Source organism: Myotis nattereri (genome assembly GCF_964212035.1).
Source record: "Myotis nattereri genome assembly, chromosome: 1".
Taxonomy (NCBI): Eukaryota; Metazoa; Chordata; class Mammalia; order Chiroptera; family Vespertilionidae; genus Myotis; species Myotis nattereri.
The window spans coordinates 85,149,437-85,173,832 of NC_138075.1; the positions used below are offsets into that span (position 1 = coordinate 85,149,437).

Here is a 24,396-nt window from a genome sequence, read left to right on the forward strand (position 1 = left end):
ATGGAAGGGAGGGGGAGAGACAGAGAAGGAAACAACTATGTGAGAGAGACACCAATTGGTTGCCTCCCACATGTGTCCAACCTGGGATAGGAATCCAGCCTGTAACCGAGGTCCATGCAGTAGTGAACCCAGGACCCTTCCTTCAGTCTGCAGGCTGACACTACTGAGCCAAACCAGCTAGGGCAGTGGTTCTCAACTTGTGGGTCGCGACCCCTTTGGTGGTCGAATGACCCTTTCAAGGGGTCGCCTAAGATCATCCTGCATTTCAGATACTTACATTACGATTCATAACTGTGGGGCGCGGTTACGGTGTTTTGGCCAGGTCCAAGCCTCGGACTAATGAAAGGACAGGGTCCTCTCATTGCCACCTGCAAGTCCCAGCTGGAGGGCAGGGCCCTCCCAGCACAATTATAGCCAACAGCTGTGGTTGTAAGCTTGTACCTACGGTCCAAACACGTAGCCCCACCTGCCTTGTGATAGATTTCGGGTGCATGTAGTTTAGTGAGGATGAAACTCACGAGAATGCTGTAAACGACTTGATCACGCCCCTACTTTGCCTCTGGCATCTGCTATAAAATAAAGACACGGCTTGTGGACGCTGTCGTTGTCTCCTCTTCAGGGAGGCAGCATCCCACGGAGACCCAGCTTTCATTCTCTTGTCCTTTCATCCCCCCCACTCAGGGTCACTGAACCAGGCTGAGCTGGCATGGCACATAAGGCGCCCTGGGGCTGAGTATGCCATGGCCGTGCTGGCTCCCAGTAGCAATATAACAGTTATGAATTAGCAACGAAAATAAGTTTATGGTTGGGTCACAACATGAGGAACTATATTTAAAGGGCCAGAAGGTTGAGAACCACTGGGCTAGGGCTTTCTTAGCATTTTAACCCTTTGCGGTCATTTCTCTACTCTCAGCCACCAAAGCTTTTTTACCGTTCCAGTCGTATGTCTGCTCTCAGCCACCACAGCAAGGAACCGTACGAATCTTAACTCTATTCATTCATGTATCAGTTCATAATTTCCCTGAAAGCTCTTAAGTGTCTAAGCGACCTTGTCACAAACCAAAACATTGCCCCGACAAATCGGAGATTCGAAACTCAATATAAACAAACGTGGTCGTTCCACACTCGCCATGCAAAACACCGTGGCGAGTCAGTCGCCTTTTGAGAGTGAAGAAATCGACAAGCTTCAGAGGTACTTCACAGAATTTCAAATAAAGCTTTAAAATTACGTTTAACTGTAATTAGGCATGCTCGCTTGTTATCTACACTAATAAAAGAGAAACATGGTAATTGGCGTACGACCGCTACCCTTTTCATTGGCTAATCAGCGAGATAAGCAAATTAATTGTCAGCCAAGATGGCGGCCGGCAGCCAGGCAGCTTGAAACTAACATGAGGCTTGCTTGCCTCAGTGACGGAGGATCGTTGGAGGAAACCAACGTTCCCAGCTGCCGCTGCAGGCCTCTGAGCGGGCAGTTTAAGAAACATTTTAACAAATACCGCCAGACTTCAGCCAGCAGATTCGCAACATTGTAAGCACAGGCCTGAAACCTACTTTCAGCTGCGGAGGCCTAAGAGCTGGAGCCAAGCCTCAAGGTAAAGCTGGCCCAGAATAAAAAAAAAAAAAGAAAAAAAGGAGCGGTTGGGAACTTCAGTCAGCCTGAAAACAGCCCTCAGCCACTCACCCAGACTGGCCAGGCACCCCAGTGGGAACCCCCACCCTGATCCAGGACACCCTTCAGGGCAAACCAGCCAGCCCCACCCATGCACCAGGCCTCTACCCTATATAGTAAAAGGGTAATATGCCTCCCGGCACCGGGATCAGCGTGACAGGGGGCAGTGCCCCAACCCCCTGATCGCCCTGTGGCTCTGTGTGTGACAGGGGGCGGGGCCCCAACCCCCTGAGCAGCCCTGCTCTGTGCCTGATAGGGGGGAGCTCCCCAACCCCCCCCCCACACACACACACACACACAGGCCCTGCTCTGTGTGTGATGGGGTAGAGCCGTAATCTCCCCATCGGCCCTGCCCTGAGTGTGAGAGTGGCGGCACCCCAACCCCCTGATCGGCCCTGCTCTGTGGGTGATAGAGGGTGGTGCCCCAGCCCCCCGATCCACCGTGCTCTGTGTGTTACAGGGGGGAGCTCCCCAACCCCCTGATGGGCCCTGCTCTGTGCATGACAGGGTACGGAGCCCCAACCTCCCTGATGGGCCCTGCTCTGTGAGTGACGGGTCAGCGCCCCAACCCCCTGATTGGCCCTGCTCTGTGCATAACGGGGTGGCACCGCAACCTGCCCATCGACCCTGCCTTGAGTGTGACAGGTGGCGGTGCCCCAACCCCCCAATCGGCCCTACCCTGAAAGTGACTGAGGGTGGCATCGCAACCTCCCTATCCTCCCTGCTCTGTGTATGACATGGGGCCGCGCCCCAACTCCCCAATCAGCCCTGCTCTGAGCCCGACCAGGGGCTGCACCTAGGGATTGGGCCTGCCCTCTGCCACCAGGGAGCAGGCCTAAGCCAGCAGGTCATTATCTCCCGAGGGGTCCCAGGTTGCGAGAGGGCACAGGCCGGGCTGAGGGACCCCCCCTCCCCCCCGAGTGCACAAATTTTTGTGCACCAGGACTCTAGTTTCAAAATAATACTCCAAAATGGCAAAAAGAAAGTTACTGAAAGAAGTGTACTGCGAATCTGAAAGTAACGATGAAGAGTTTTATTTTGGCACCTTGAATACTGACTCTGACGTAGAAAGTGATAACGTTTGTAGTGATTCTACTAGTAGTGACGTAGTTCCAAAAAAGAATTAATAAATCTTGTTTATCCTTCATAATCTTGCGTGTTATGTATCACCGCTCTTTCAATGGAAATTAATTCCGACCAGTACGACACCCATGTCCAAATTTAATACAACCGCAAAGGGTTAATGTGACATGTAGTCTTAGGGAGAAGTCTGGTGGAGCTGAAATGGTTAAATGATAGATTTGCATTTGAGAGTAGAAGTACCCAAATGAACAAGATCGGGCTGTCAGATGTTGCAAGATGGGCAAGCCTGTGTATTTTCTATTCCATGGACACAAAAACTGAAGTAGAACTTTCCAAAGGGCAGGAACTGTCATTTCTGTTTAAAACACATCTAGATCACTGGTGATTCCTTCAAAATATTGTGATAGCACTGGCCAGGTGACTCAGGTAGTTGGAGCTCTCCTCTGACACCAAAAAGCTGAGGGGTTTGCTTCCTGGTCAGGGCACATATTTACGTTTGGTGTTCCATCCCTGGTTGGGCACATACAGGAGGGAAGTGGTAGATGTGTCTCACATCAATATTTCTCTGTCTCTTCCTCCCTCTCTCCATCCCTTCCTCTAGTCAATAAAACATATCCTCCAATGATGATAAAAATAACTATTGAAAATATTAGTGATAGCACTAAATAAAGCAGTAAATATTTCAGTTAATTTCTTAGTGACTATGCCAATTAGCTATAAAAATGAGAGATAATTTAATTCTTAAGGGTTTGTAACTTTTACCAACCTCTCCCTATGACCTCCAGTTCCCAGCCCCTGGTACATATAAGTCATAAGTCAGTAATGAACTTTCACCTTTAAGATGAGTAAGGTCAGAGGACCTAATATATAACATGGTAACTGTTGTGATAACTACATTATGTAATTGAAATTTGCTTAGAGTAGAACTTAAATGTTCTCATATATATGGTGATGGATGTGATAACTAAAGGGGGGAATCCTTTCAACATATATATATATACATATATATGTCAATCATCATGATGTACACTTCAAATATCTTACAACTTTTGTCAATTATTCCTTCATAAAGCTGAAAAAAATAATAGGTGACACCAAGACATTAACTGCAAGAAAGAGATGGTTACAGAGATTCAGGAATAGTTTTGGACTGAAAAAATTACACAAGAAAAAAGAATGTAGGCTCACTTCCAAGGTGTTTCCTAGTGGTGTTTAAAATAAGATCATCTGTCTTCATTTTCATAAAAATAAACAACTTTTATTTGTGAAACAGAGAAGTTAATGTTGTGTTATAGAAATGTGCTTTTCGTGTAATTGTTAGGGTAATTTTTAACTTATTTCTCATATAAATTTGAAAGTTGTTTTCAAAGCAGATTTTGAGGCACAGGGTCTATGGTTTCATTTCAGAATGAACATGCTTCACAGCTCTTGCAATGTCATCAATGAACTCTATTGAACATATGGGAGATGAGCTGTCATATTGTATCCATTTTTACAACCAATAAAATATGGATTAAATTAGGAATCATCAATATTGGATACATTTGATCATCACATGGCTTCAAGTGTACATTAAAACACCAGCCTTATCCTACTTACCCACTCTCCCCCAAAGTAATGGTTTGTGATTTTGCAGTTACCTAAGGGATGGGAGGAAATACCACGTGGCCATTTTGCACCCTTCTGGCTCCTGTGTCCACGTAAGCAAAACACCACCGTAAGACTGGACCACTGAGAAAAACATTGCTCCAAAACTGCCAGGAAAGGGGAGCCGGGAGGATACAGAAGAGGGAGCTGGCATTTAAGTGCCTCCTTTGTTGCAGGAGCTTCACTCCACGTTAATCCTATGACAGATACTGCTCCTTTGCTCTTTACTTATAGTAATTTCGATTTGAGCAATCACCGTAGCTTATATGTAACACCACAAAACTGACAGCATTACCAAGTTGTGATTCTTCAGTTGTTTTTCATGAATGTGTGTATTCAATGCGTTTAAATGCCATCTACATAAACATTCCATTATCTTTTGCAACGGAAAACGCCTGGAAATGTGGCTGTTCAGCAGAGGACACAGCTGTTACTTTGACCTCTTCATAGTACACTGAAGTCAAATGGAACATTTGGAGTGGGAGAAAAGAGAGATTAGATCTTAAGGCCCTTGATGGTCTCCAAACAACTTGACTGTGGAACATCAAAAGCATATTTGCATATTTGCACTTTTATCTTTGTTCTGAAGAGTACACTGCAGTCCTCAAAGTCATACTCCAGTGTTCACCCTGCGATATTATATTGGACACCAAATTAAGAGGCAATTTTCCTCTTAAAATAAATGTCTGTGTATCACATGGTGTACTCTATATGGAATTTTTACCCAATAAAAATTCTACAGTGTGAAAAAAAAATTTTTTTTTTCAGGGGAGACGACCTGACTTTTAATGGCACAGCCCTAGCCCCCAGCAAAGCAGCAAGACAGTAAGCTATGCAAAGCTGTTTATGCAGTGACATAAACAACTCGAGGAGACGGCCCTGTTCCCTCCCATCCCCCACGCTTATGACTGGGCTCCATGCCAAGGAACTTTGGGCCAGCTCAGCCCCACTCCCAAGCCCTCGTAACACAGAGGTGCCTGGGCCAAGCCTTGCTTCCAGAGTCGGTGAGTGCAGGAGCAGCAGGAAGAACAGGTCTAGTCCTACTCAAATACAGAAACTTTTCGACTTAAAACTCCTACTTGGAAAAGAAGTGAAGACTCATATCCTTCAATGGGCTGTGGCTGGACAGACTGGTCCAGGATTCAGTCCTCATTTCCTCCCTATCCTGGGTACCCCTTAGGATCCTACATCCGCGGTCCTTAAACCCCTATGTATGCTCCCGGCGGGTGATGTGTAAATGACCAAGCAGTTCAGTGTTTCCTGCGGTCTTAGCACGGCGCCACGCTCCCACCGTGAGTTCAGCTTCAAGCAGCTGCCACTGGAGAGACGGGGCCGGACTAGACAGAATAAAGGTTCCTACTGTTCCGCAGCAGAAAACCTCTACAGGGGCCGGGCATTCACCCCCTCCGGGTCTCAAAGTTCTGCAGGGGTGCCGCCGTGGGAGCGTCGCCCCCTTCAACTCCCTTTAGCCCCGCCCCTCCGGGTTTTGCTTCCGGGGCGGTTGCGGCAGCCACGTCACCCGGGCTCTGCTCGCCGGCCGGGCAGTGGATGGTGGGAGCCAAGATGGCGGCGGCTAGTATTCGAGAGAGACAAACAGGTACCGAGTCCTTCATTGCCTTCTCCCTGCGGTTCTGTGCCTGCGGTGGGACGCCCTCTTCCTCTGCGGGTCGCCTCCCTCGGTCGCAGCGCCTGGAGCTGGGAGACGGGCCTCCAGGAGTGTAATCCGGTTCCCGGAGCATCGAGAGCCCCTCCCCTTGGGAGTTTTTAGGGACGAGATGCCGCGGGCTGGAGAGCTCGGCCCCGCTAGGGGTGCGGGAGCCGGGCTTGTGCAGGGGGCCGGCTGGGGTGGGCCTTTCCTGCGGAGCCTCCAGGGCCGCCAGGACGAGCTCAGGCGGGTGGCTTTTCCCCCTCGGTGTTGCCTCTCCGGGTTTGTTTCTGTGCGCGGTTCAGTTCTCTCCGTTTTCACGGTGAAAGTTTCGTTTTCTGGCATTCCCAACGCAGTGGAAAGACAAGTCTTCTTTTCAGGGCAACCTGCGTCCGGCCGCTTCACCTTTGGACGCGGGCATTGGGGTACCCGGCGAGGAACGCCTGGTGGTTTCCCCAGCCCCGGGGAGGGGGCGGAGGGGGCGGGGGGAAATAGCCGTACCGTGGTAGCTGGTTCACAGATGCGTGTTTTCAGGCTGCACATGCAGTAGATACAGTGAAACGGAGCGAGACAAGTATACATTTCCTCCCCCAAGTCTGCTATGTTTTTCTGTCTTCGATATTCTTAGTTTTGCCTTAATTCCTTAGGCAACTTGCATTTTACCTGTTAGCTACAAACTGATGGCTTATGCCTGTTAGCCAGTTGTCTTGAAAGTTCGCAAGGGCTTTTAATTCTCAGGAGCTAATGGAAATAAGCCATCGAAAATGTGCATACTTGTAAATTCTGTCTCTCGTAATTATTTTAGGTTGCATGTAAATTTGAATAGGGAAATAATTGGTTGTGATTAAGGTGGCCTATAGCGGGGATTTGGGCCGTGCTTGATTCCTTCGGGTTTCAAAGAAAAAATTATAGCCTTCAGACTGATAATGACACACAGTGCATACTGAGTTGTGTTCTGCTTTCCCCAGTAGATAATTTAATACAAGCTATCAGATGAAGGCAGGCATAACTTACATATAGGAAAGTTCTAGTAAGATTTGGGGAATACCTGCCATTCATTTTATCTCTGGAAGCAAATAGATGCCCCGCTCGTTTTTGAGGTATGGTTCTGACAGCTTAAGGAAGCCCAGTGAATTAGGTTATACTACATATTAAAATAAGATCTGAAGGAATACTCTTTATCAATACAAAGGAGCTTTTTGAAAAATGAATATTGGGGACCCTCTCCCCCTCCCTACCTGGGAGTCCATTCTGTGGGACCCTTTCCCCCTCCCTACTTGGGAGTCAGTTCAGTGGGATTCTTTCCCTCGCCTCATATGGGAGTCTGTACTTGTTCTTCAATGAATTTCCACCTTTGCTATATAAAAAAGAAAATTGTATGGTAGTAATTTTTATATGCAGGAACTGTAGAATTTAAAATCTAACAGCATAATTTCAATTTCTGCAGAAATGAAGTTAATTATAGCAAGATTTCACGTCATTACTAGATAGGTTATGCCGGCTTAATCGTTTATAATATTATAACCCACAAATTCTGTTTTATTTTCAGAGAAAGATAAACCCTATGATATATGTTATAGTCGCAGAATTATACATCTCCCTGATATGTACTGAAAATGTTTTGGGAAATAACTCACAGTCAATTCTCAGATATTCCAAGTACCAGACAGTGTGATTCAGAGGAGTTTGCAATCTGTTTGGGTAGATAATGGTTGATATATAATGAGCATTTAGTATTGCCGGGCACTGGTTTTAGTGATTTTCATATGTATTATTGTCTCCATTTTGCAGATGCCTGTTTTTTTGCTTTGCTTGTCTGAAGAATCTTTATTCATCTTAAAGGTCCCCTCAAAAGCCATCTTGTTTGTGCATGTGTCCTGGACCACTGCCCTCTCTATTTCTGCCTTTAGTTCAACAGGCAGAATCCTGTGCTTCCTGGTCCTTCATGCACGCCTCGTGTTGAGGTTCTTGCTCAGCTCCCTCACTTCTGAGCATTGGAGAGCCACAGGTCAACTGCTTTCTCTCTTCTGATCTCTTGAGCTTCTTGGATAAATAGGTATTATCTACATACTGACGATCCCCAAGTTCATCTCTCTAGCCTGTCTTCTGAACTCAGTATACCACATATCAATTAATGGAAACTCCATTCGTGTAGTTGCTCAGGTCAAAAACCTTGGAGTTTTCTTGACTTCTCTCTTTCATATCCCACATCCAGGTTTGTCCATAAATCTTGTCAGCTCTATTGTGGATTTTTTTTTTTTTAAGTATGTTTTATTGATTTCAGGGAGAGGAAGGGAGAGAGAGAAAAACATCAACGATGAGAATTATCGGTTGGCTGTCTCCTGCACGCCCCCTACTGGGGAACGAGCCAGCAACTCGGGCATGTGCCCTTGACCGGAATGGAACCTGGGACCTTTCAGTACGCAGGCTGATGCTTTATCCACGGAGCCAAACCAGCCGGGGCGTCAGCTCTATTCTGAAGATATTTCCAGGATCTGACCGTTGTCATTGCTGTCACCCATGTCCAAGCCACCATGAATTTCTGTAATAACTTCCTATTTGATCTCTTAGCTTTTGCATCCCTGTCCCCCTTCATTTTTCTTCACACAGTACTCAAATGTTACATATTTGCTCCAGCTGCTTCCTGTTTCACTCATAGTAAAAGCCACAGTGATTTTACAGTGGTCTACAGCAGTGGTTGGCAACCACTGGTCTACAAGACTCCAGATGACCTGATGCGCACTTAATTTTTTGACCTCATTCCCTATTATTACTCCCTTTTCTAACCACACTAGACTTCCCACTTCAGAGCCTTTATATGTGTTTTTTCTATCTAGAATATTCTTTTAGAGATATCTGTGGCTCACTCCCTCATTTCCTTTAGGCCTTTATTCAAATGTTACCTACTCAGGAGACCTTTCCTGACTACTTAAAATTACACCACTATTTCTTCTTCCCCCTTCCCTTCCTTGTTTTTCTCCATAGCACTTATCATGATCACACATACCACATGTTTTATTTATTTTGTTTTTTCCCCCCCAACTAAAATGAAAGCTACTTGAGGATAGGTAATTTTATTGTCTGTTTTGTTTAATGCCAACAACTAAAACTGTGTCCAGCAGATGGTAAACACTACTAAACATTTGTTGAATGAGTTGAGTATATAGTGAATGAGTGAAAACAAAAACAAAAACATTTCAGGCAAGGATGAAACTACATTAGCCAGATCTAGGACTGTGGATAATATGTTTAGGGCCAATAAAGGAAATTAGTTTGTCATTTGAGCTAAAAGCAATGATTTACGCCTTTAGGGTGTTACTCTGATGAAAGTAAAATTACATTCTTATAGATTATTTGTACACAGGCCTTTTGCTTTATTTACAAACTCACTGTGTCAAAACCTCTGTTAACAAGTTGGCCAAGGCTCAGAGTTGGGGATATTCATCTAGATGGGGCTGAGAAGGCAAATACCTGCTGTTACCGGCCTCTCATTTAGCCGAGGCCTACCTCTGGAGAACTCTACACCTGGGCTCACATGCAGCTCAGGCTGTGGTTCTTCCCAGGTGTCCTGTGTCAAGAGTGAGCAGCTGTTCCTAGAAACGAGATTCTCTGTCGGTCCGTGAGTGCCAGGATGGAGGCATCTCTGTTGTCTGGAGGTGAGAGGAAGGAAGAGCTCTTTTAAAGCACAGTGGGAGAGTTAATCCTGGAGCACCTGCTATGCCTCATATGTCAGGCATCTTTATGCAAAGTGGTTTTTGTTTGTTTATGTATTTTTTGTATAATACCATAACACCCATGAGCTACTGAAGTAGGTGTAAATTAGTATTGGCAATGTGTGTTATTGGCTGGGCATTAGGTACTAATATTTTACCAATACGTTATGTCTGAATGTACACACATAAATATGCAAATATATCACTGAAATGCAATTTTTTATTTTACCTACCTCAAGAAACAAGCATTTAATAGAACGTTTTCTAGTGAGTGAATATGCTGTAAATTAATATTCAGGTAATTTGAGCATTATGTAATTCTCTAGTAGGAGTTGGGTTTGTAGATTATTCTGTATTAATAATAAAGCCTTTTCAAAATGCTTTTAAAAATCAACTAAGTAGATTTTAGTGTTGCCAATCTTTTAAAAATTAAATCACCTAAAGCAGCCGTGGGCAAACTACGGCCCGCGGGCCAGATCCGGCCCATTTGAAATGAATAAAACTATTGAAAAAAAAGACCGTACCCTTTTATGTAATGATGTTTACTTTGAATTTATATTAATTCACACAAACACTCCATCCATGCTTTTGTTCCGGCCCTCCGGTCCAGTTTAAGAACCCATTGTGGCCCTCGAGTCAAAAAGTTTGCCCACCCCTGACCTAAAGAGTACCTACCCTATTTGGCTATCTCATCTTCACGTAGAAGTACATCAAGATTTTTATTTTCGCCGAAACCGGTTTGGCTCAGTGGATAGAGCGTTGGCCTGCGGACTGAAAGGTCCCAGGTTCGATTCCGGTCAAGGGCATGTACCTGGGTTGCAGGCACATCCCCAGTGGGAGATGTGCAGGAGGCAGCTGATCGATGTTTCTCTCTCATCGATGTTTCTAACTCTCTATCCCTCTCCCTTCCTCTCTGTAAAAAATCAATAAAATATATTTAAAAAAAAAAAAAGATTTTTATTTTCCTTAAAATTAATTATACCTGAGTCTGTTATTTATAACATATGAACAGATGAGCAATAAAAACCACAGAAGTAGCCCAATGGGCATGACTCAGTGGTTGGCATCGACCTATGAGGCAGGAGGTCACGGTTCCATTCTCGGTCAGGGCACATGAGTTTCAGGCTCAATACCCAGTCATTTGATTAATTAGTTTTATTTGAATAATTTGTGTATTTTGTTTTGAGGTAGTAATAAATGTGGGGGAAAAGTGAAATCCTAAAAAACAATGTTATATTTAATGAGACTCTTTTTATTTCCAGTGGCTTTGAAACGTATGTTGAATTTCAATGTGCCTCATGTTAAAAACAGCACTGGAGAACCAGTATGGAAGGTAAGAGGGTTTATTTTAATGGGGACTATTCCCTTTTTCTCAGCCCTTATTGGTGGTGATTGGATGGAATTTCTTGTTAATACGTACTGAACAGTAGGACATTTTAGTGGTAATGCATGAATATTTTATTTTTATTTAACATGACTTCTTAATGTGGATCTTTTTGTTAAATACTGTATGGAGTAAGGCAGGCAATGATAGTAGCATTTCATCTGGGTAATCCTGATCTCCTGGGCAGCACCCCTCTCTTAGGTCTTTACTCTGGTTGATGTTTTGTTCTTTAGCTCTGCTAGTCCAGAGTTTGGATCTTGCAAGCTTGCTCAGGGTTAGTGAGACTCTGGGGATCGGCCCATTTTAATCAACTCTTGAGAGAGTGATCTGTAAACCAAAATGCCACTTCATTGCCCTAGCCTAGCTGATTTGGCTCAGTGGATAGAGCGTTGGCCTATGGACTAAAGGGTCCCAGGTTTGATTCCGGCCAAGGGCACATGCCTGGGTTGCGGGCTAGGTCTCCCCCTCCCCCAGTAGGGGGCATGCAGGAGGCAGCCAATCAGTGATTCTCTCTCATCATTGATGTTTCTATCTATTTCTTTCTCTTCCTCTCTGAAATCAATGGGAAAAAAATGACACTTCATTAATTTACTGATATATAAAACTATTAGTAAAACTGGTAATTAGATCAGAAAGCAATCCATAATCTTTCTCCCTGAGCTATTTCATTCTAAACTTCGTGCTGCCTCTAGCTCTTTCTTCAAAGAGATAATGCAGTCAATTAGTTTCAAACTTATCAATTTATAATCATTTTAAGTTTAATTGAGAACAAGTCAACTTGCTTACAGTTTTGGGTGTTTTGAAAATTCTCCAAGAGTCCTTAGAAGTACTTTGGTTAAAGCTATCTATATTGAATTATTCATAGTTTAAGTTTGAGCATATCCTCTAACTTCCCCCTTCCTTCCTCGTTATTTATGGCCATCTCCTTATATTGCCCCTTGCATAAACTATATTTGTTTATTTTTTAATGTTTTTATTGATTTTTAGAGAGAGAAATAGAAACATCAATGAAAGAGAAACAGATGAGAGGCTGCCTCCTGCAGGTCTCCTACTGGGGATCAAGCCTGAAACCCAGGCAACATCAGTTTGTTTTCTATATCTATGAGTTTGTTTCTGTTTTTATTGTTCATTTATTTTGTTTTTCAGACTTCATGTGTAAGTGAAATCTTTCTCTGTCTGACTTACTTCAGTTATCGTAATGCTCTCTAGGTCCATCAGTGTTGTTGCACATGGAAAGATTTCATTCATTTTATGACTGAGTAATATTCCATTGATTATGTGTACCGTATCTTCTTTATCCAGTTATTTGTTGATGGACACTTAGGTTGCTTCCATACTTGGCTATTGTATATGAAATGTCCTTTCTCTCTCTTTCTTCCTTCCTCTCCCCCCCCCCCCCCTTCTCTCTTTTAAATCCTCACCAGAGGATATTTTTCCCATTGATTTTCAGGCAGAGTGGGAGGGGGAGAGAGAGAGACAGACAGACAGACAGACAGACAGACATCAATGTGAGAGAGGCACATCAATTGGTTGCCTCCTTCATGGGCCCCAACCAGGGTCAGGGATCGAATGGCAATGGAGGCACATGCCCTTGAGACATGCCAGCCAAGGCTTCTTTGTCTCTTTATGGCCTTTTTTTAAAAGTTTATTTTATCTGATAAAGGTATTGCTAGCCCAGCTTTTTTTTTCTTTTTCATTTCCATTTTCATGAAATATTCTTTTCCATCCCTTTACTTTCATTCTGTGTGTGTCCTTCTATCTGAAGTAGGTCTCTTTTAGGCAGCATATGTATAGGTTTTGCTTTCTTTTTTTAAAAAATATATTTTTATTAATTTCAGAGAGGAAAGGAGAGTGAGAGAGAGATAAAAACATCCATGATGAGAGAAAACCATTGATTGGCTGCCTCCTACACACCCCACATTGGGAATTGAGCCTGAAACTCAGGCATGTGTCCTGACCAGGAATTGAACTGTAACCTCCTGATTCATAGGTTGATACTCAACCACTGAGCCATGCCAGCCAGGCTTGTTTTCTTTTTCATTCAGCCACCCTTTTACCTTTTATTAGAGCGTTTAATCCATTTACATTTAAAATGATTTTTTAAAAAATATATTTTTATTGATTTCAGACAGAGAGGAAGGGAGAAGGGGAGAGAGACAGAAACATCAATGATGAGAGAGAATCATCAATCAGCCGCCTCCTGCACGCCCCCCACTGGGAATCAAGCCCACAACACCCGGGCATGTGCTCTTGACCAGAACCGAACCCAGGACCCTTCAGTCCTCATGCCAACACTCTATCCACTGAGCCACACCAGCCAGGGCTAAAGTGATTATTGATAGGTTAGTCATTATTGGCATTTTATTATTGATATTTTTTATCTTTTTTCTTCTTCATAAAGAAGTTAACATTTTTTGTAATACTGGTTTAGTGGTGAGGAACTCCTTTAGCCTTTTTCTTATCTGGAAAGCTCTTTATGTCGCCTTTGATTTTTTTTTAATTGATTTCAGAGAGGAAGGAAGAGGGAGAGAGGTAGAAACATCAATGATGAGAGAGAATCATTGATCGGCTGCCTCCTGCATGCCATCCCCACACCCCTGGGGATCCCATAACCAAGGGCATGTGCCCTTGACTGGAATTGAACCTGGGACCCTTCAGTCCACAGGCCGACACTCTATCCACTGAGCCAGACTGGCTAGGGCTTTCCCTTGATTTTAAATGACAGCCTTACTGGTTAATTTTGGCCATAGTTGCTTGCTTTTCATCACTTTGATTAGTTCATGCCAGTCCCTTCTGGCCTGTAATGTTGAGAAATCATGTGACAGTCTTATGGGAGGTCCCTTGTAGGTAATTAACTGCTTTTTTCTTGCTGCTTTTAAAATTCTCTGTCTTTAACCTTTGGCATTTTAATTACGACCTGTCTTGGTGTGGGCCTCTTTGGATTCATCTTGTTTTTGCTCTCTGCTCTTTCTGGACTTGTATGTCTATTTTCTTCACCAGGTAGGGGAAGTTTTCTGTCATTATTTCTTCAAATAGGTTTCATTCCCTTATTCTCACTCTTCTTCTGGTGGTACCAAATGTTGTTACACTTGAAGTTGTCCCAGATGTCCCTTAAACTGTCTTTTAATATATATATTGCTGTTTCTATTGGGTGTTTTCAGCTACTTTGTGTTCCAAATCACTGATTCAGTTCTCTGCTTCATCTGATCTGCTGTTGGTTCCGTCTTCATTTCAGTTATTGTGTTCTTCCTTGGTTCTTTTTTATGGTTTTTTTATCTTTGTGTAAGTTCTCCCTGATTTCATCTGTTCTTCCTCTATGTTCATTGAATATCCTTATACCCAGTGTTTTGAACTCTATCTGGTAGATTGCTTGCCTTCATTTTGTTTAGTTCTTTTTCTGGACTTTTGTCCTATTTTTTCATGTGGGACATGTTTCTTTCCTCCTCATTTTGACTGACTCCCTATATTTATTTCTAGGTACTAGATCAGGGGTGGGCAAACTTTTTGACTCGAGGGCCACAATGGGTTCTTAAACTGGACAGGAGGGCCGGAACAAAAGCATGGATGGAGTGTTTGTGTGAACTAATATAAATTCAAAGTAAACATCATTACATAAAAGGGTACGGTCTTTTTTTTCAATAGTTTTATTCATTTCAAACGGGCCGTAGTTTGCCTTCGGCTGTACTAGATAGATCTGCAGTGTTTCCCAGTCTTGGCAGAGTGGCCTTATGTAGTAGGTGTTCTGTAGTAGATGTCAGAGTGGGGCCCACTGGTGCAGACTCCCTGGTCACCTGAACTGGGTGATTGCTATTGGTATGCCAGTGGATGGGATTGACCCCCAGGCTGACTGGATGTGAGGATTGCCATAATTACAGTGGATGAGCTGTAGTGCAGGGACACCCGATTGAGTGGGAATAATTGTAGTGGGGCTCTGGTGCCTGCCATGTCCACCCTTTGGGTGTGTCATTTGTGGAGCTAATTCGGTGGTGCTCTGGTATGGCCTGAAGATGGCTACTGGGTGTATTGGTTCTAGGGCCTCTTGGGAGGGCCTCTGGTGCACGTCCAAATCAGCCAATGCCTGTGCCTGGCAGGGACCACCTGGTAGGACTTACAGTGATCTGTGGTTGTTTACAGCCTATTCTGGACTTGGAGGTACCTGGGAGAGGCTATGCTGCAAACCAAGGCCAACTGCCACTCATGGCAGGGACCACTTAGCAAGGGGTACAGGGCATGCTGAAGACAGCCGCTGCTTGTTTGGAGTTTGTGGACTTTGAGAGATTAAAGTAAAGTCCAAAGTGTGAGCCAAGGCCGACAGCTTGTGAGGAATAGCCACTAATTGAGGTTTGGGCTGGTGCATGGGTTGGGTAGGGAAAGTTTTCAGGGAATCAGTTTGAATCCAGTTTGATGGAGACTCAAGATTTGGTGCCCACTTGCACCTGCAGGCTGGGTGGGGGTGGGCTCAGCAAAGGAACAAAGGTGCCTGCCAGCAGTTTGGTCCCAAAGAGAGCTGCTCCTCCAGCCCTCACCCTGAATCTAGAGAATTCAGTTCCTCCCCCTATGTCCCTAGTGCTTTCCTAGTAGTAGCACAGCTGCTACTCTGTGCTGGAGCTTAGAGTGAGTGAGTTTGTGAGTGAATAAGTCTGTTTTAGTCCCTTTAAGACTTCAGCACCTAGGTCTACAGCAGCAGCCCCTCTCTCGAACTCCCCTCACTTGGACACACTCACCGCTGGTTTTCACAACTAGATGTTTGGGGGACTATCCCTTCATTATTGGTGCTGAGGGCTGGGATCCCTCATTCTTCAGGGGGGACCTCCACAGCCACGATATCCATCCCAATTCTTAAACTGCCACATGTGGGAGTGGGACCAGCCCGTTCTGCATCTCTGCCCCTCCTACCAGTCTCAGTATGGCTTGCATTTATCCTTAGTTGTTGGAGTTCAGTTCAGCTAGTCTTCAGGTGATTCTCAAGGATGGTTGTTCTGTCATTTAGTTGTAATTTCGATGTGGTTGTGGGAGGAAGCACACACAGCGTTTACCTACTCTGCCATCTTGACCAAAAGTCCTCTAGTATATTTTTTAACATAGAAAAAGTAGTCTGTAAAAAGAAATTTATATAATTATTAATTTATTTTAGCCTAAGTAGTAATGTTTTTAAGAATGGATTACTGCATGAATTGAAATTTTAGTGAAAATGCTAGAAAATATTGAATTGGTATATGTATAAGAATTCAATATACTTTGATTAAAATAAAATGTATATCAACACTGTCATAGTATGGGCTCTCTATTGACTTTTCACTGATAATGATGTTTAAAAACCACAATTTTTTATTAGGTGCTCATTTATGACAGATTTGGCCAGGATATCATCTCTCCTCTCCTCTCTGTGAAGGAGCTGAGAGACATGGGAATCACTCTGCATCTGTGAGTTTTAACATATTTCTAATAATGGCATTTGTTTTCAAATAGTTGTTAAAGATTTCTTTGGGTACCTTAAAATTATTAGGGGACATTTATAGAGAATATAATGTTAAGTTGCAGTATTTTATAGAATAACATTTTATAATCTTCCTTTATTCAACCCTTTATTTCTTTTTTTAAAGAATATATTTTTATTGATTTCAGAGAAGAAGGGAGAGTGAGCGAGAGAGAGAATCATCAGAGAGAATCATCAGTGATGAGAGAGTATCATTGATTGGCTGCCTCCTGCACGCCCCTTACTGGGGATCAAGCTCCAACCCGGGCATATGCCCTTGATTGGAATAGAACCCGGGACCCATCAGTCCACAGGCCAACACTCTTATCTACTGAACCAAACCAGCGAGGGCAACTCTTTACTTCTTATGTTAAAAATAAATCCCCAGTCTAAGACTTTTGAATTTCAGAATTTAAATTTTCTCTCATATTTTTTTCTACAGACTGGTTTACCCTCTTATGTGAAGGAAAAGGACTGGTTGTCTTAAGATCTCTTCCAGCTCTAAACATTTTTTTATTCCTTTATTTTATATATACTTTTGAAATTAGTTTACCATTAATATGAAAATTTTAAGTAATTATGAAGTAATGACTTAATCACTGTAGGAGGCTATCTATGCTGTCTTCTTTTTTTTTTTATTGATTTTTTATAGAGAGGAAGGGAAAGGGATAGAGAGTTAGAAACATCGATGAGAGAGAAACATCGATCAGCTGCCTCCTGCACACTCCCCACTGGGGATGTGCCCGCAACCAAGGTACATGCCCTTACCGGAATCGAACCTGGGACCTTTGAGTCTGCAGGCCGATGCTCTATCCACTGAGCCAAACCGGTTAGGGCTATGCTGTCTTCTTAACTACTGAATTTATTTGACTATGTTGCTTCTAATATGTTTGATAAATTGCATGTGCCTCTTCACTCTCTTCTTTATAGAAGGATGACTAAAATATTGTATATAGAAGTACATATATAAAAGGTTGTACATAGAATATTGCTTATAGAAGCATGGCTGTAGAATATTGTAGAAATAGAATTTTAGTTCTATTTCCTGATACAAGCATGATAAAATCTTACAATGAAGAATAAAGACATTTGTGATTTGATATTGGATATTTGAATGAATATACTGCCTGGATTGTAAAAAAGAAAATTATCAAGTGATAAAAATCTTTTGAGTGCTTATGCATTCTGTTAAGTAGCAATAAAAGAAAGTTCTCTTAAAGGAAGCATTTATATGTCTTTCATTTAAAAAATATTTTTGACTTTATGGTTAAATTTTTTTTACTGCTTCTAAAGACTTTCAGCTTTCTGTTTTTTTCTCTCTTGGAGAACTTTACTTTCCTTCCACTCGCCTCCCCAATCTTTTTCTATGAAAAATGGGAATAAAATTTATTTTGAATATGCTTTAAGTTCTCTTTCAAGGAGAACATTGGTAGAAGAGGTATTAAAAGTAAGGCAACTGGAGTATAAGAAATGAAGACTAAGAGATTAGAATCTTACTACATAAATAGTAACACTGATACAAGGAGAAAGCTGGGTAAATAAGTAATTACAGCAAGAGCTTTTAGAGTACTGGTTACTGTTCTTGAACTAGTGAACTCCCAGTTTGGTAAATACTGATTTAAACTGTCTTTTTAGATAAGTGACTAAGAAAAAAGTGAATTTTATGTTCTTTATGTCTTCTAGGCTTTTGCACTCGGATCGAGATCCTATTCCAGATGTTCCTGCAGTGTATTTTGTGATGCCAACTGAAGAAAATATTGACAGAATGTGCCAGGTAACATGATTTCTTATTTTCCCGACTCTTGAATGTGAGAACAGATTTTTTTAAAAAATCTTAAGATATCCAGTGTGAAAAATCAGAAATTCCCTTACTCAGTTTCCCACTTTGATTTTTTGAGACTATGTTTGAATTTTAAATACCAGTCTGACAGATTGAAATTATTTTTTTGGCTGAAGAAGCATTTTATTGATTAAGACTGAGTCTAGCTTAAAAAAAACAAACCCACAAATAAATAAAAAACAGAAAACCTAACACTATAGATTAAAAGTAGGATTTTATTTTTCTAAGATAATAATTAGCCTGGAAGTAGGATGTCCAAGGTAGTATAGCCGCTCTATGAGGCAATCAAAGACTCAGGCTCCCTCTATCTTTCTGATCTATCATCTTTAGTTTGTAGCTTTTCATTGGCTTGCTTATTGCTTCATGGATGCAAGGTAGCAGCTGCAGCTGTAAACATCACATGTTCGCTCAAGGCGGGAGGAAGGGGAGAATGGATATGCTACCCCTGGCTGTTCATTTAGATCAGGAAAGCTAAACTTTCCCTGAAACTCCCAGATGACTTTCATTTATGCCTCGCATATGGTAGAATTAACTTCAAAGGAGGCTGTGGAAGTTAATATTTAGATAAGTGTATTGCTACCCCAAACAAAATCTGGATTCTTTCAGCAAGGAAGAGGGGAAAAGGGGAAATTGAATAGGTAGCTAACAAATCACCAGCATCTATTTATTGTTGAATGAAGTTACTAATTAAATTATTGTTGAAAATCACATATTTTGTGTCTTCTTTAGTTAATGATGCCTGGCTTTCTATTTTACCCTGCATAAACTCAACTATGCCATTTTTAAAAGAGGCACAATTTATCAGTCCCTTCCTATTTCCTTTTGTTACAACAGTTTTATTGAAATATAGTTCACCTAACCATAAAATTCACCTAACCATAAAATTTTTAATGTACAAAGTGTACAGTTCATTGGTTTCCGATATATTCAGAGTTGTGCAACCATCATTATAATAAATTTTTAGAACATTTTCATCTCCTTAACTGTTATATCCTCCACCTCCACTTCCTATCCTGAGCTACTTTTTGTTTCTTAACATATGAATGGAATTATATACATGGTCTGTTATATCTGACTTCTTTCTTTTAGCATAGTATTTTCAAAGTTCATATCGTAACATGTACCAGTACCTCATTCCTCTTTATTATGTAATAATAGTCTATTGAATGAATATACCAAATTTTGTTTCTCCATTAGTTGTTGGGCATTTGGGCTGATTCCACCTTTTGGCTGTTGTAAACATTTGTGTATATTTCTGTATAGACAGGTGTTTTCATTTCTGTTACGTCCATAAATACCTTGGAGTGGAATTGCTTGGTAAGACTTAACTTTTTGAGGAATTGTGAAACCAATTTCTCCATATCCTTGCTAGTACTTTTTATTATCTGTAGCCATCCTAATGTGTATCTCATTGTGGTTTGGATTTGCATTTCCTTGATGACTAATGAGATTAAGCATTGTTTAATATGCTTATTAGCCATTTGTATATCTTTGGAGAAATGTCCATTCAGAACTCTAATTTTTAATTGAGTTGTCTTTTTTTATTATACTTTTAAAAAATATATGTTTTTATTGATGTCAGAGAGAGGAAGGGAGAGGGAGAGAGAGATAGAAACATCAATGAGAGAGAAGCATCAATGGGCTGCCTCCTGCATAATCCCTACTGGGGATCGAGCCTGCAACCTGGGCTTGTGCTCTGATGGGGAATTGAACTTGTGACTTTCTGGTGCATGGATGTTACTCAGCCAACTGAGTTGTCTTTTTATTGTTTTGTTGTTAAAGTACTTTACATATTTGGGATACTAGACACTTATCAAGTATATTATTTGCAAATATTTTCTCCCATTTTGTGGGTTTTTTCACTTTCTTTATAATATCGTTTGGAACACAAAATTTTTAAATTTTGATTTTAAACTTAATTTAAATTTATTTTTTCTTTAGTTGCTTATACTTTTGATGTGATGTTTAAAAAACCAGTGCTAGCCCCGGCCGGGTGACTCAGTTGGTTGGAGCATTGTTCTGTACACCAATATCTAGGTTGCGGGTTTAATCCCCAGTCAGGGCTCGTATGGGAGGCAACCAATCAATGTTTTTCTCTCTCTCTAAAGTCAGTCAATAAACATATCCTCAAGTGAGGATTTTTTAAAAAAGGAAAGAAAGGAACTATTGCCAAATCTTTGTTTTCTTCAGATTTTTATATATGGTATGAGGTAGGTGTCCAACTTCATTCTTTTTCATGTGACCATCCAATTTTCCCAACATCATTTGTTGAAGAGATTATTCTTTCCCCAATGAAAGGTTAATTAACAGTGGTTACATTGGTTTATTTCTGGACTCTCAGTTCTATTCCATTGACCTTTGTTCTTATGCTAGTACCACACTGTCTTGATTACTCTTCCTTTGTAACAAATTTTGAAAGTTAAAAATTGAGTTCTTCAACTTTGAACTTTGTTTTCAGTGTTATTTAGGCTTTTTTGGGTCCTTGAATTTCCATATTAATTTTAGGATTAGCTTACCAATTTCTATAAAGAAGCCACCTGAGGATCTGTTAGGGATTGCCTTGAATCTGTAGATCAATTTTTAGAATATTGCCATCTTAACAATATTAAATTTTCTGATTTATGAACATGCAGTATCTTTCCATTCCTTTTGATCTTTCAGTAATGTCATATAGTGTGTAGAATATAAGTCTTGCAATTCTTTTGCTAAATTCTTTATATTTTTAGTGCTATTGTGAATGGAATTTTTGGGGGAGGGGGGTGGGGATTGCAAATGTGTAGACACCCAGTTGACTTTTATATATTGAGCTTGTATCCTGCAGCCTTACTCAACTTCTGTGTCCTTTTGAAATGTTTCCATCATTCTTTGTCTACTTCTTACTTTTCTGGTACAGTCCAGGATTCAAGCATTTGTCTAAGGAGCCCTGGTTGCTTTTTGTAGAGAACAGTATTTAGAAATTAGCATCTGATCATTGCTACTAGGGTGTCCCAGTCCTTTGGCCCTTTCAATGAACAGAGCTAAGAAATATATGTATGTACCTATACACACACTTTTATATTTATACTAGAGGGCCAGTGCACGAAATTCATGCATGGATAGTGTCCCTAGGCCTGGCCAGCGATCAGGGCCAATTGGGGCCTTCCAGCTGCCAGCCAGGGCTTCCCTTCCCCAGCTGCTGGCTGGAGCCTTCCTTCGTTCTGTGCTGCCCCCTGGTGGTCACTGCATGTCATAGCGATCAATCGAACTCCTGGTCTCCTGGTCAAACTCCTGAGCAGACAATTTGCATATTAGGCTTTTATATATATAGATTTAATTTTATAAATCTTTCTAGATAGATAGATAGATAGATAGATAACCTCCAAAACCGTTTCAGTTTAAAAATACAAGATTCATTCTGGCTTTTCCTTTTTCAAGTTTATAACTTCTTTCTCTGACAATAAGAAACATGGCTCTCAATATCCTCAACAGATTTACTTATTTTCTCAGTCCTCTCAATTCTCAGTCCTTTAATGATTCTCCCAACCTTTGTAGAACTACTGCCCTGCTCAGCCACCTTCTTCACACAGGCTCCAACTCCTCAGTTTTTCACATTCCAGCATCTCTGAAATCAGATGCATCTTAACACATTGTATGCGGGAAACGTATTTATACGTTTTACGTTGACTGGTAGTAGAGCGCAGGACACGTGATAATACGTTTTTTATAGACTAGCGGTAGAATGCGGGTAATGTATAAATACGTTTATTTTTATACTTTTTTATTGCTTTAAAGGGATGCTAACATGCAGATATACGAATTCCAAAGGACAAAATTTGGGTCTCTAACACATACAATGGTCAATTATGTATGTACTTCCAGGTATAACGGTAATCAGTCTATTCAACTGCAAAAATGATGGCCCGCGCCACCTTTTAGCGCGATAAAAACTACCCGCAAACAGTGTGTTTAAACTTATGGTGTATTATAGCATTTTATTGCAGCATTAATTCTTAATGTTACATAAAATAATGATGCCTGTTATGATTGACAATATCTTAGCTTTGAAAAATGTGGTTATTTAGAGGTCTGTTTGCCTGGCATTTAAGAAGATAAGTAAATTTGCCCTGGCCACTGTGATGCAGTGGTTGGAGCATGAGCCCTGCATACTGAAAGGTCTTGGGTACAATTTCTGGTTCATGTCTGGGTTGCAGGTTCGATCCTGGACCCAGTCTGGGCTTGTGTAGGAGGCAGCTAATCAGTGTGTCTCTCTCTCTCATCAATATTCCTCTTCCTCTTCCCTCTCCAATTAGTTTTTGAGGCTTATGTCTTAATGTTCTTGCTTTTCCAAAATTTATTAGGTTTGTTAAGTAGTGTAATTAACATGTCAAGCGCCATGTCGGTCACCGGTGACTGACACTATACTTTCCGTCCGAACCGGTCAGTCACTGGTGAAATCGAATATCGGATATCCTGGGCTAAATGGAAAGGAAGACAAAACAGGCTTGGCGCTTAAGGTGTTAATAGGATTTCATTGATAATATAACTAAAATATAACTTTATTAATATATCTACTTGGTTATGTTTGGTAACCAGGTAACCAATACTTCTTTATAACTTTGTTCTCTTAGGATACTTTTTCTGATTGTCATTTTTATATAATTTATCTCTTAAATGTTATATTATCCTTCAAAACCTTGCTCTTATACTATCTAAAAGATTTTTATTTGCGATCATTCTTTATACTAGCCTGTAAGAATGAAGTATTCATTGTATTTATAGGATCTTCGGAATCAACTCTATGAATCATATTATTTAAATTTCATTTCTGCTATTTCAAGAAGTAAACTGGAAGATATTGCAAACGCAGCATTAGCAGCTAATGCTGTACCACAAGTAGCCAAGGTAAGAGATTTTCGTTGACTGATGACATTTTGTTAATATAAAATATAGTAATATTCTGAAACCTGTTAGTTGATATAGGTGTCTAATTAATAAAGGACCAGAACCACCTAAGAATATTCAGACTCATTACTTTTAGAAAGAGTTCTGATAATGTAAATTATCTTAAACTTGACCTGGGCAAAATAAATCAAACCAAAGAAACCTACTTAATGAATTTGAAAGATAAAAAGAAGAAGCTGAATCAATGTTTGTTTTAGGCTGGGATTAGTATAATCTTTTTAGCTCAACTTAGAAGTAGCTTGCCAGTTGTGTTATCATAAATTATACTCAAAATGTATTGACATTGTTTTATCTATAATATCTCTAGATCTTTTCTTACTTAGGAGAGAGGGTCTAGAAAAGCTAAACTGCATATTATAAGAAAAATGAAATTCACAATAAGCCAGCGCGCCAGTTGGAACCGCTGTAAAATAAGCCAGGGCTCAAAGGTTTATTTTTGTTTTTGTGGTGGTTTTTTTTTTTATATTAAGTTTATTCTTGCCCAGTTAGGCAATCTGTTACATAGTATGATTTTTAGCTATTGAATAAAATTGTAATTTTTAAAAATTTTTGCCATTGGTAGATTAAATCAAACTAAATGTGCTTTATTGTAAAATTGACTTGTAAACCCTTTTTTTGTTCGTTTGTTTCTAGGTTTTTGATCAGTATCTCAATTTTATTACTTTGGAAGATGATATGTTTGTTTTATGTAATCAAAATAAGGAGCTTGTTTCATATCGTGGTATGTAAAAATAGGAATATTGAATTTGTTAACAAAATGAATGGTGTACTGTAAAAAAATGAACTTGTTTAGTGCAGTCCAAAACCAGCTTTGTTTACAGCTATAAGCTCAATAAGATTTCTTTTTAAGCATGCAAAGAACACAGGTGTTGCCGAAACCGGTTTGGCTCAGTGGATAGAGCGTCGGCCTGCGGACTGAAAGGTCCCAGGTTCGATTCCGGTCAAGGGCATGTACCTGGGTTGCGGGCATATCTCCAGTGGGAGATGTGCAGGAG

At 41.0% G+C, this 24,396-nt stretch overlaps 1 protein-coding gene across 3 annotated transcripts in view; it reads left to right on the forward strand.

Moving 5' to 3' along the window:
* Nucleotides 1-5,902: 5,902 nt before the first annotated feature.
* The window catches only part of SCFD1 (sec1 family domain containing 1), a 119,707-nt gene continuing 101,213 nt past the window's right edge, over nt 5,903-24,396 (forward strand). For 2 of the 3 annotated variants that reach the window (XR_013995921.1, XM_081089683.1), the window contains exons 1-6: nt 5,903-5,999; nt 11,023-11,093; nt 16,480-16,568; nt 18,304-18,394; nt 23,219-23,341; nt 24,035-24,122. Coding sequence is in view for 2 of the 3 variants with exons in the window: in XM_081089683.1 (XP_080945809.1) it covers nt 5,951-5,999; nt 11,023-11,093; nt 16,480-16,568; nt 18,304-18,394; nt 23,219-23,341; nt 24,035-24,122 (511 nt within the window). In the remaining variant the exon portion in view is untranslated. Of the gene's footprint in view, nt 6,000-9,610; nt 9,704-11,022; nt 11,094-16,479; nt 16,569-18,303; nt 18,395-23,218; nt 23,342-24,034; nt 24,123-24,396 lie in introns of all 3 variants that reach the window. The other variant, XM_081089684.1, reaches the window with a different exon arrangement.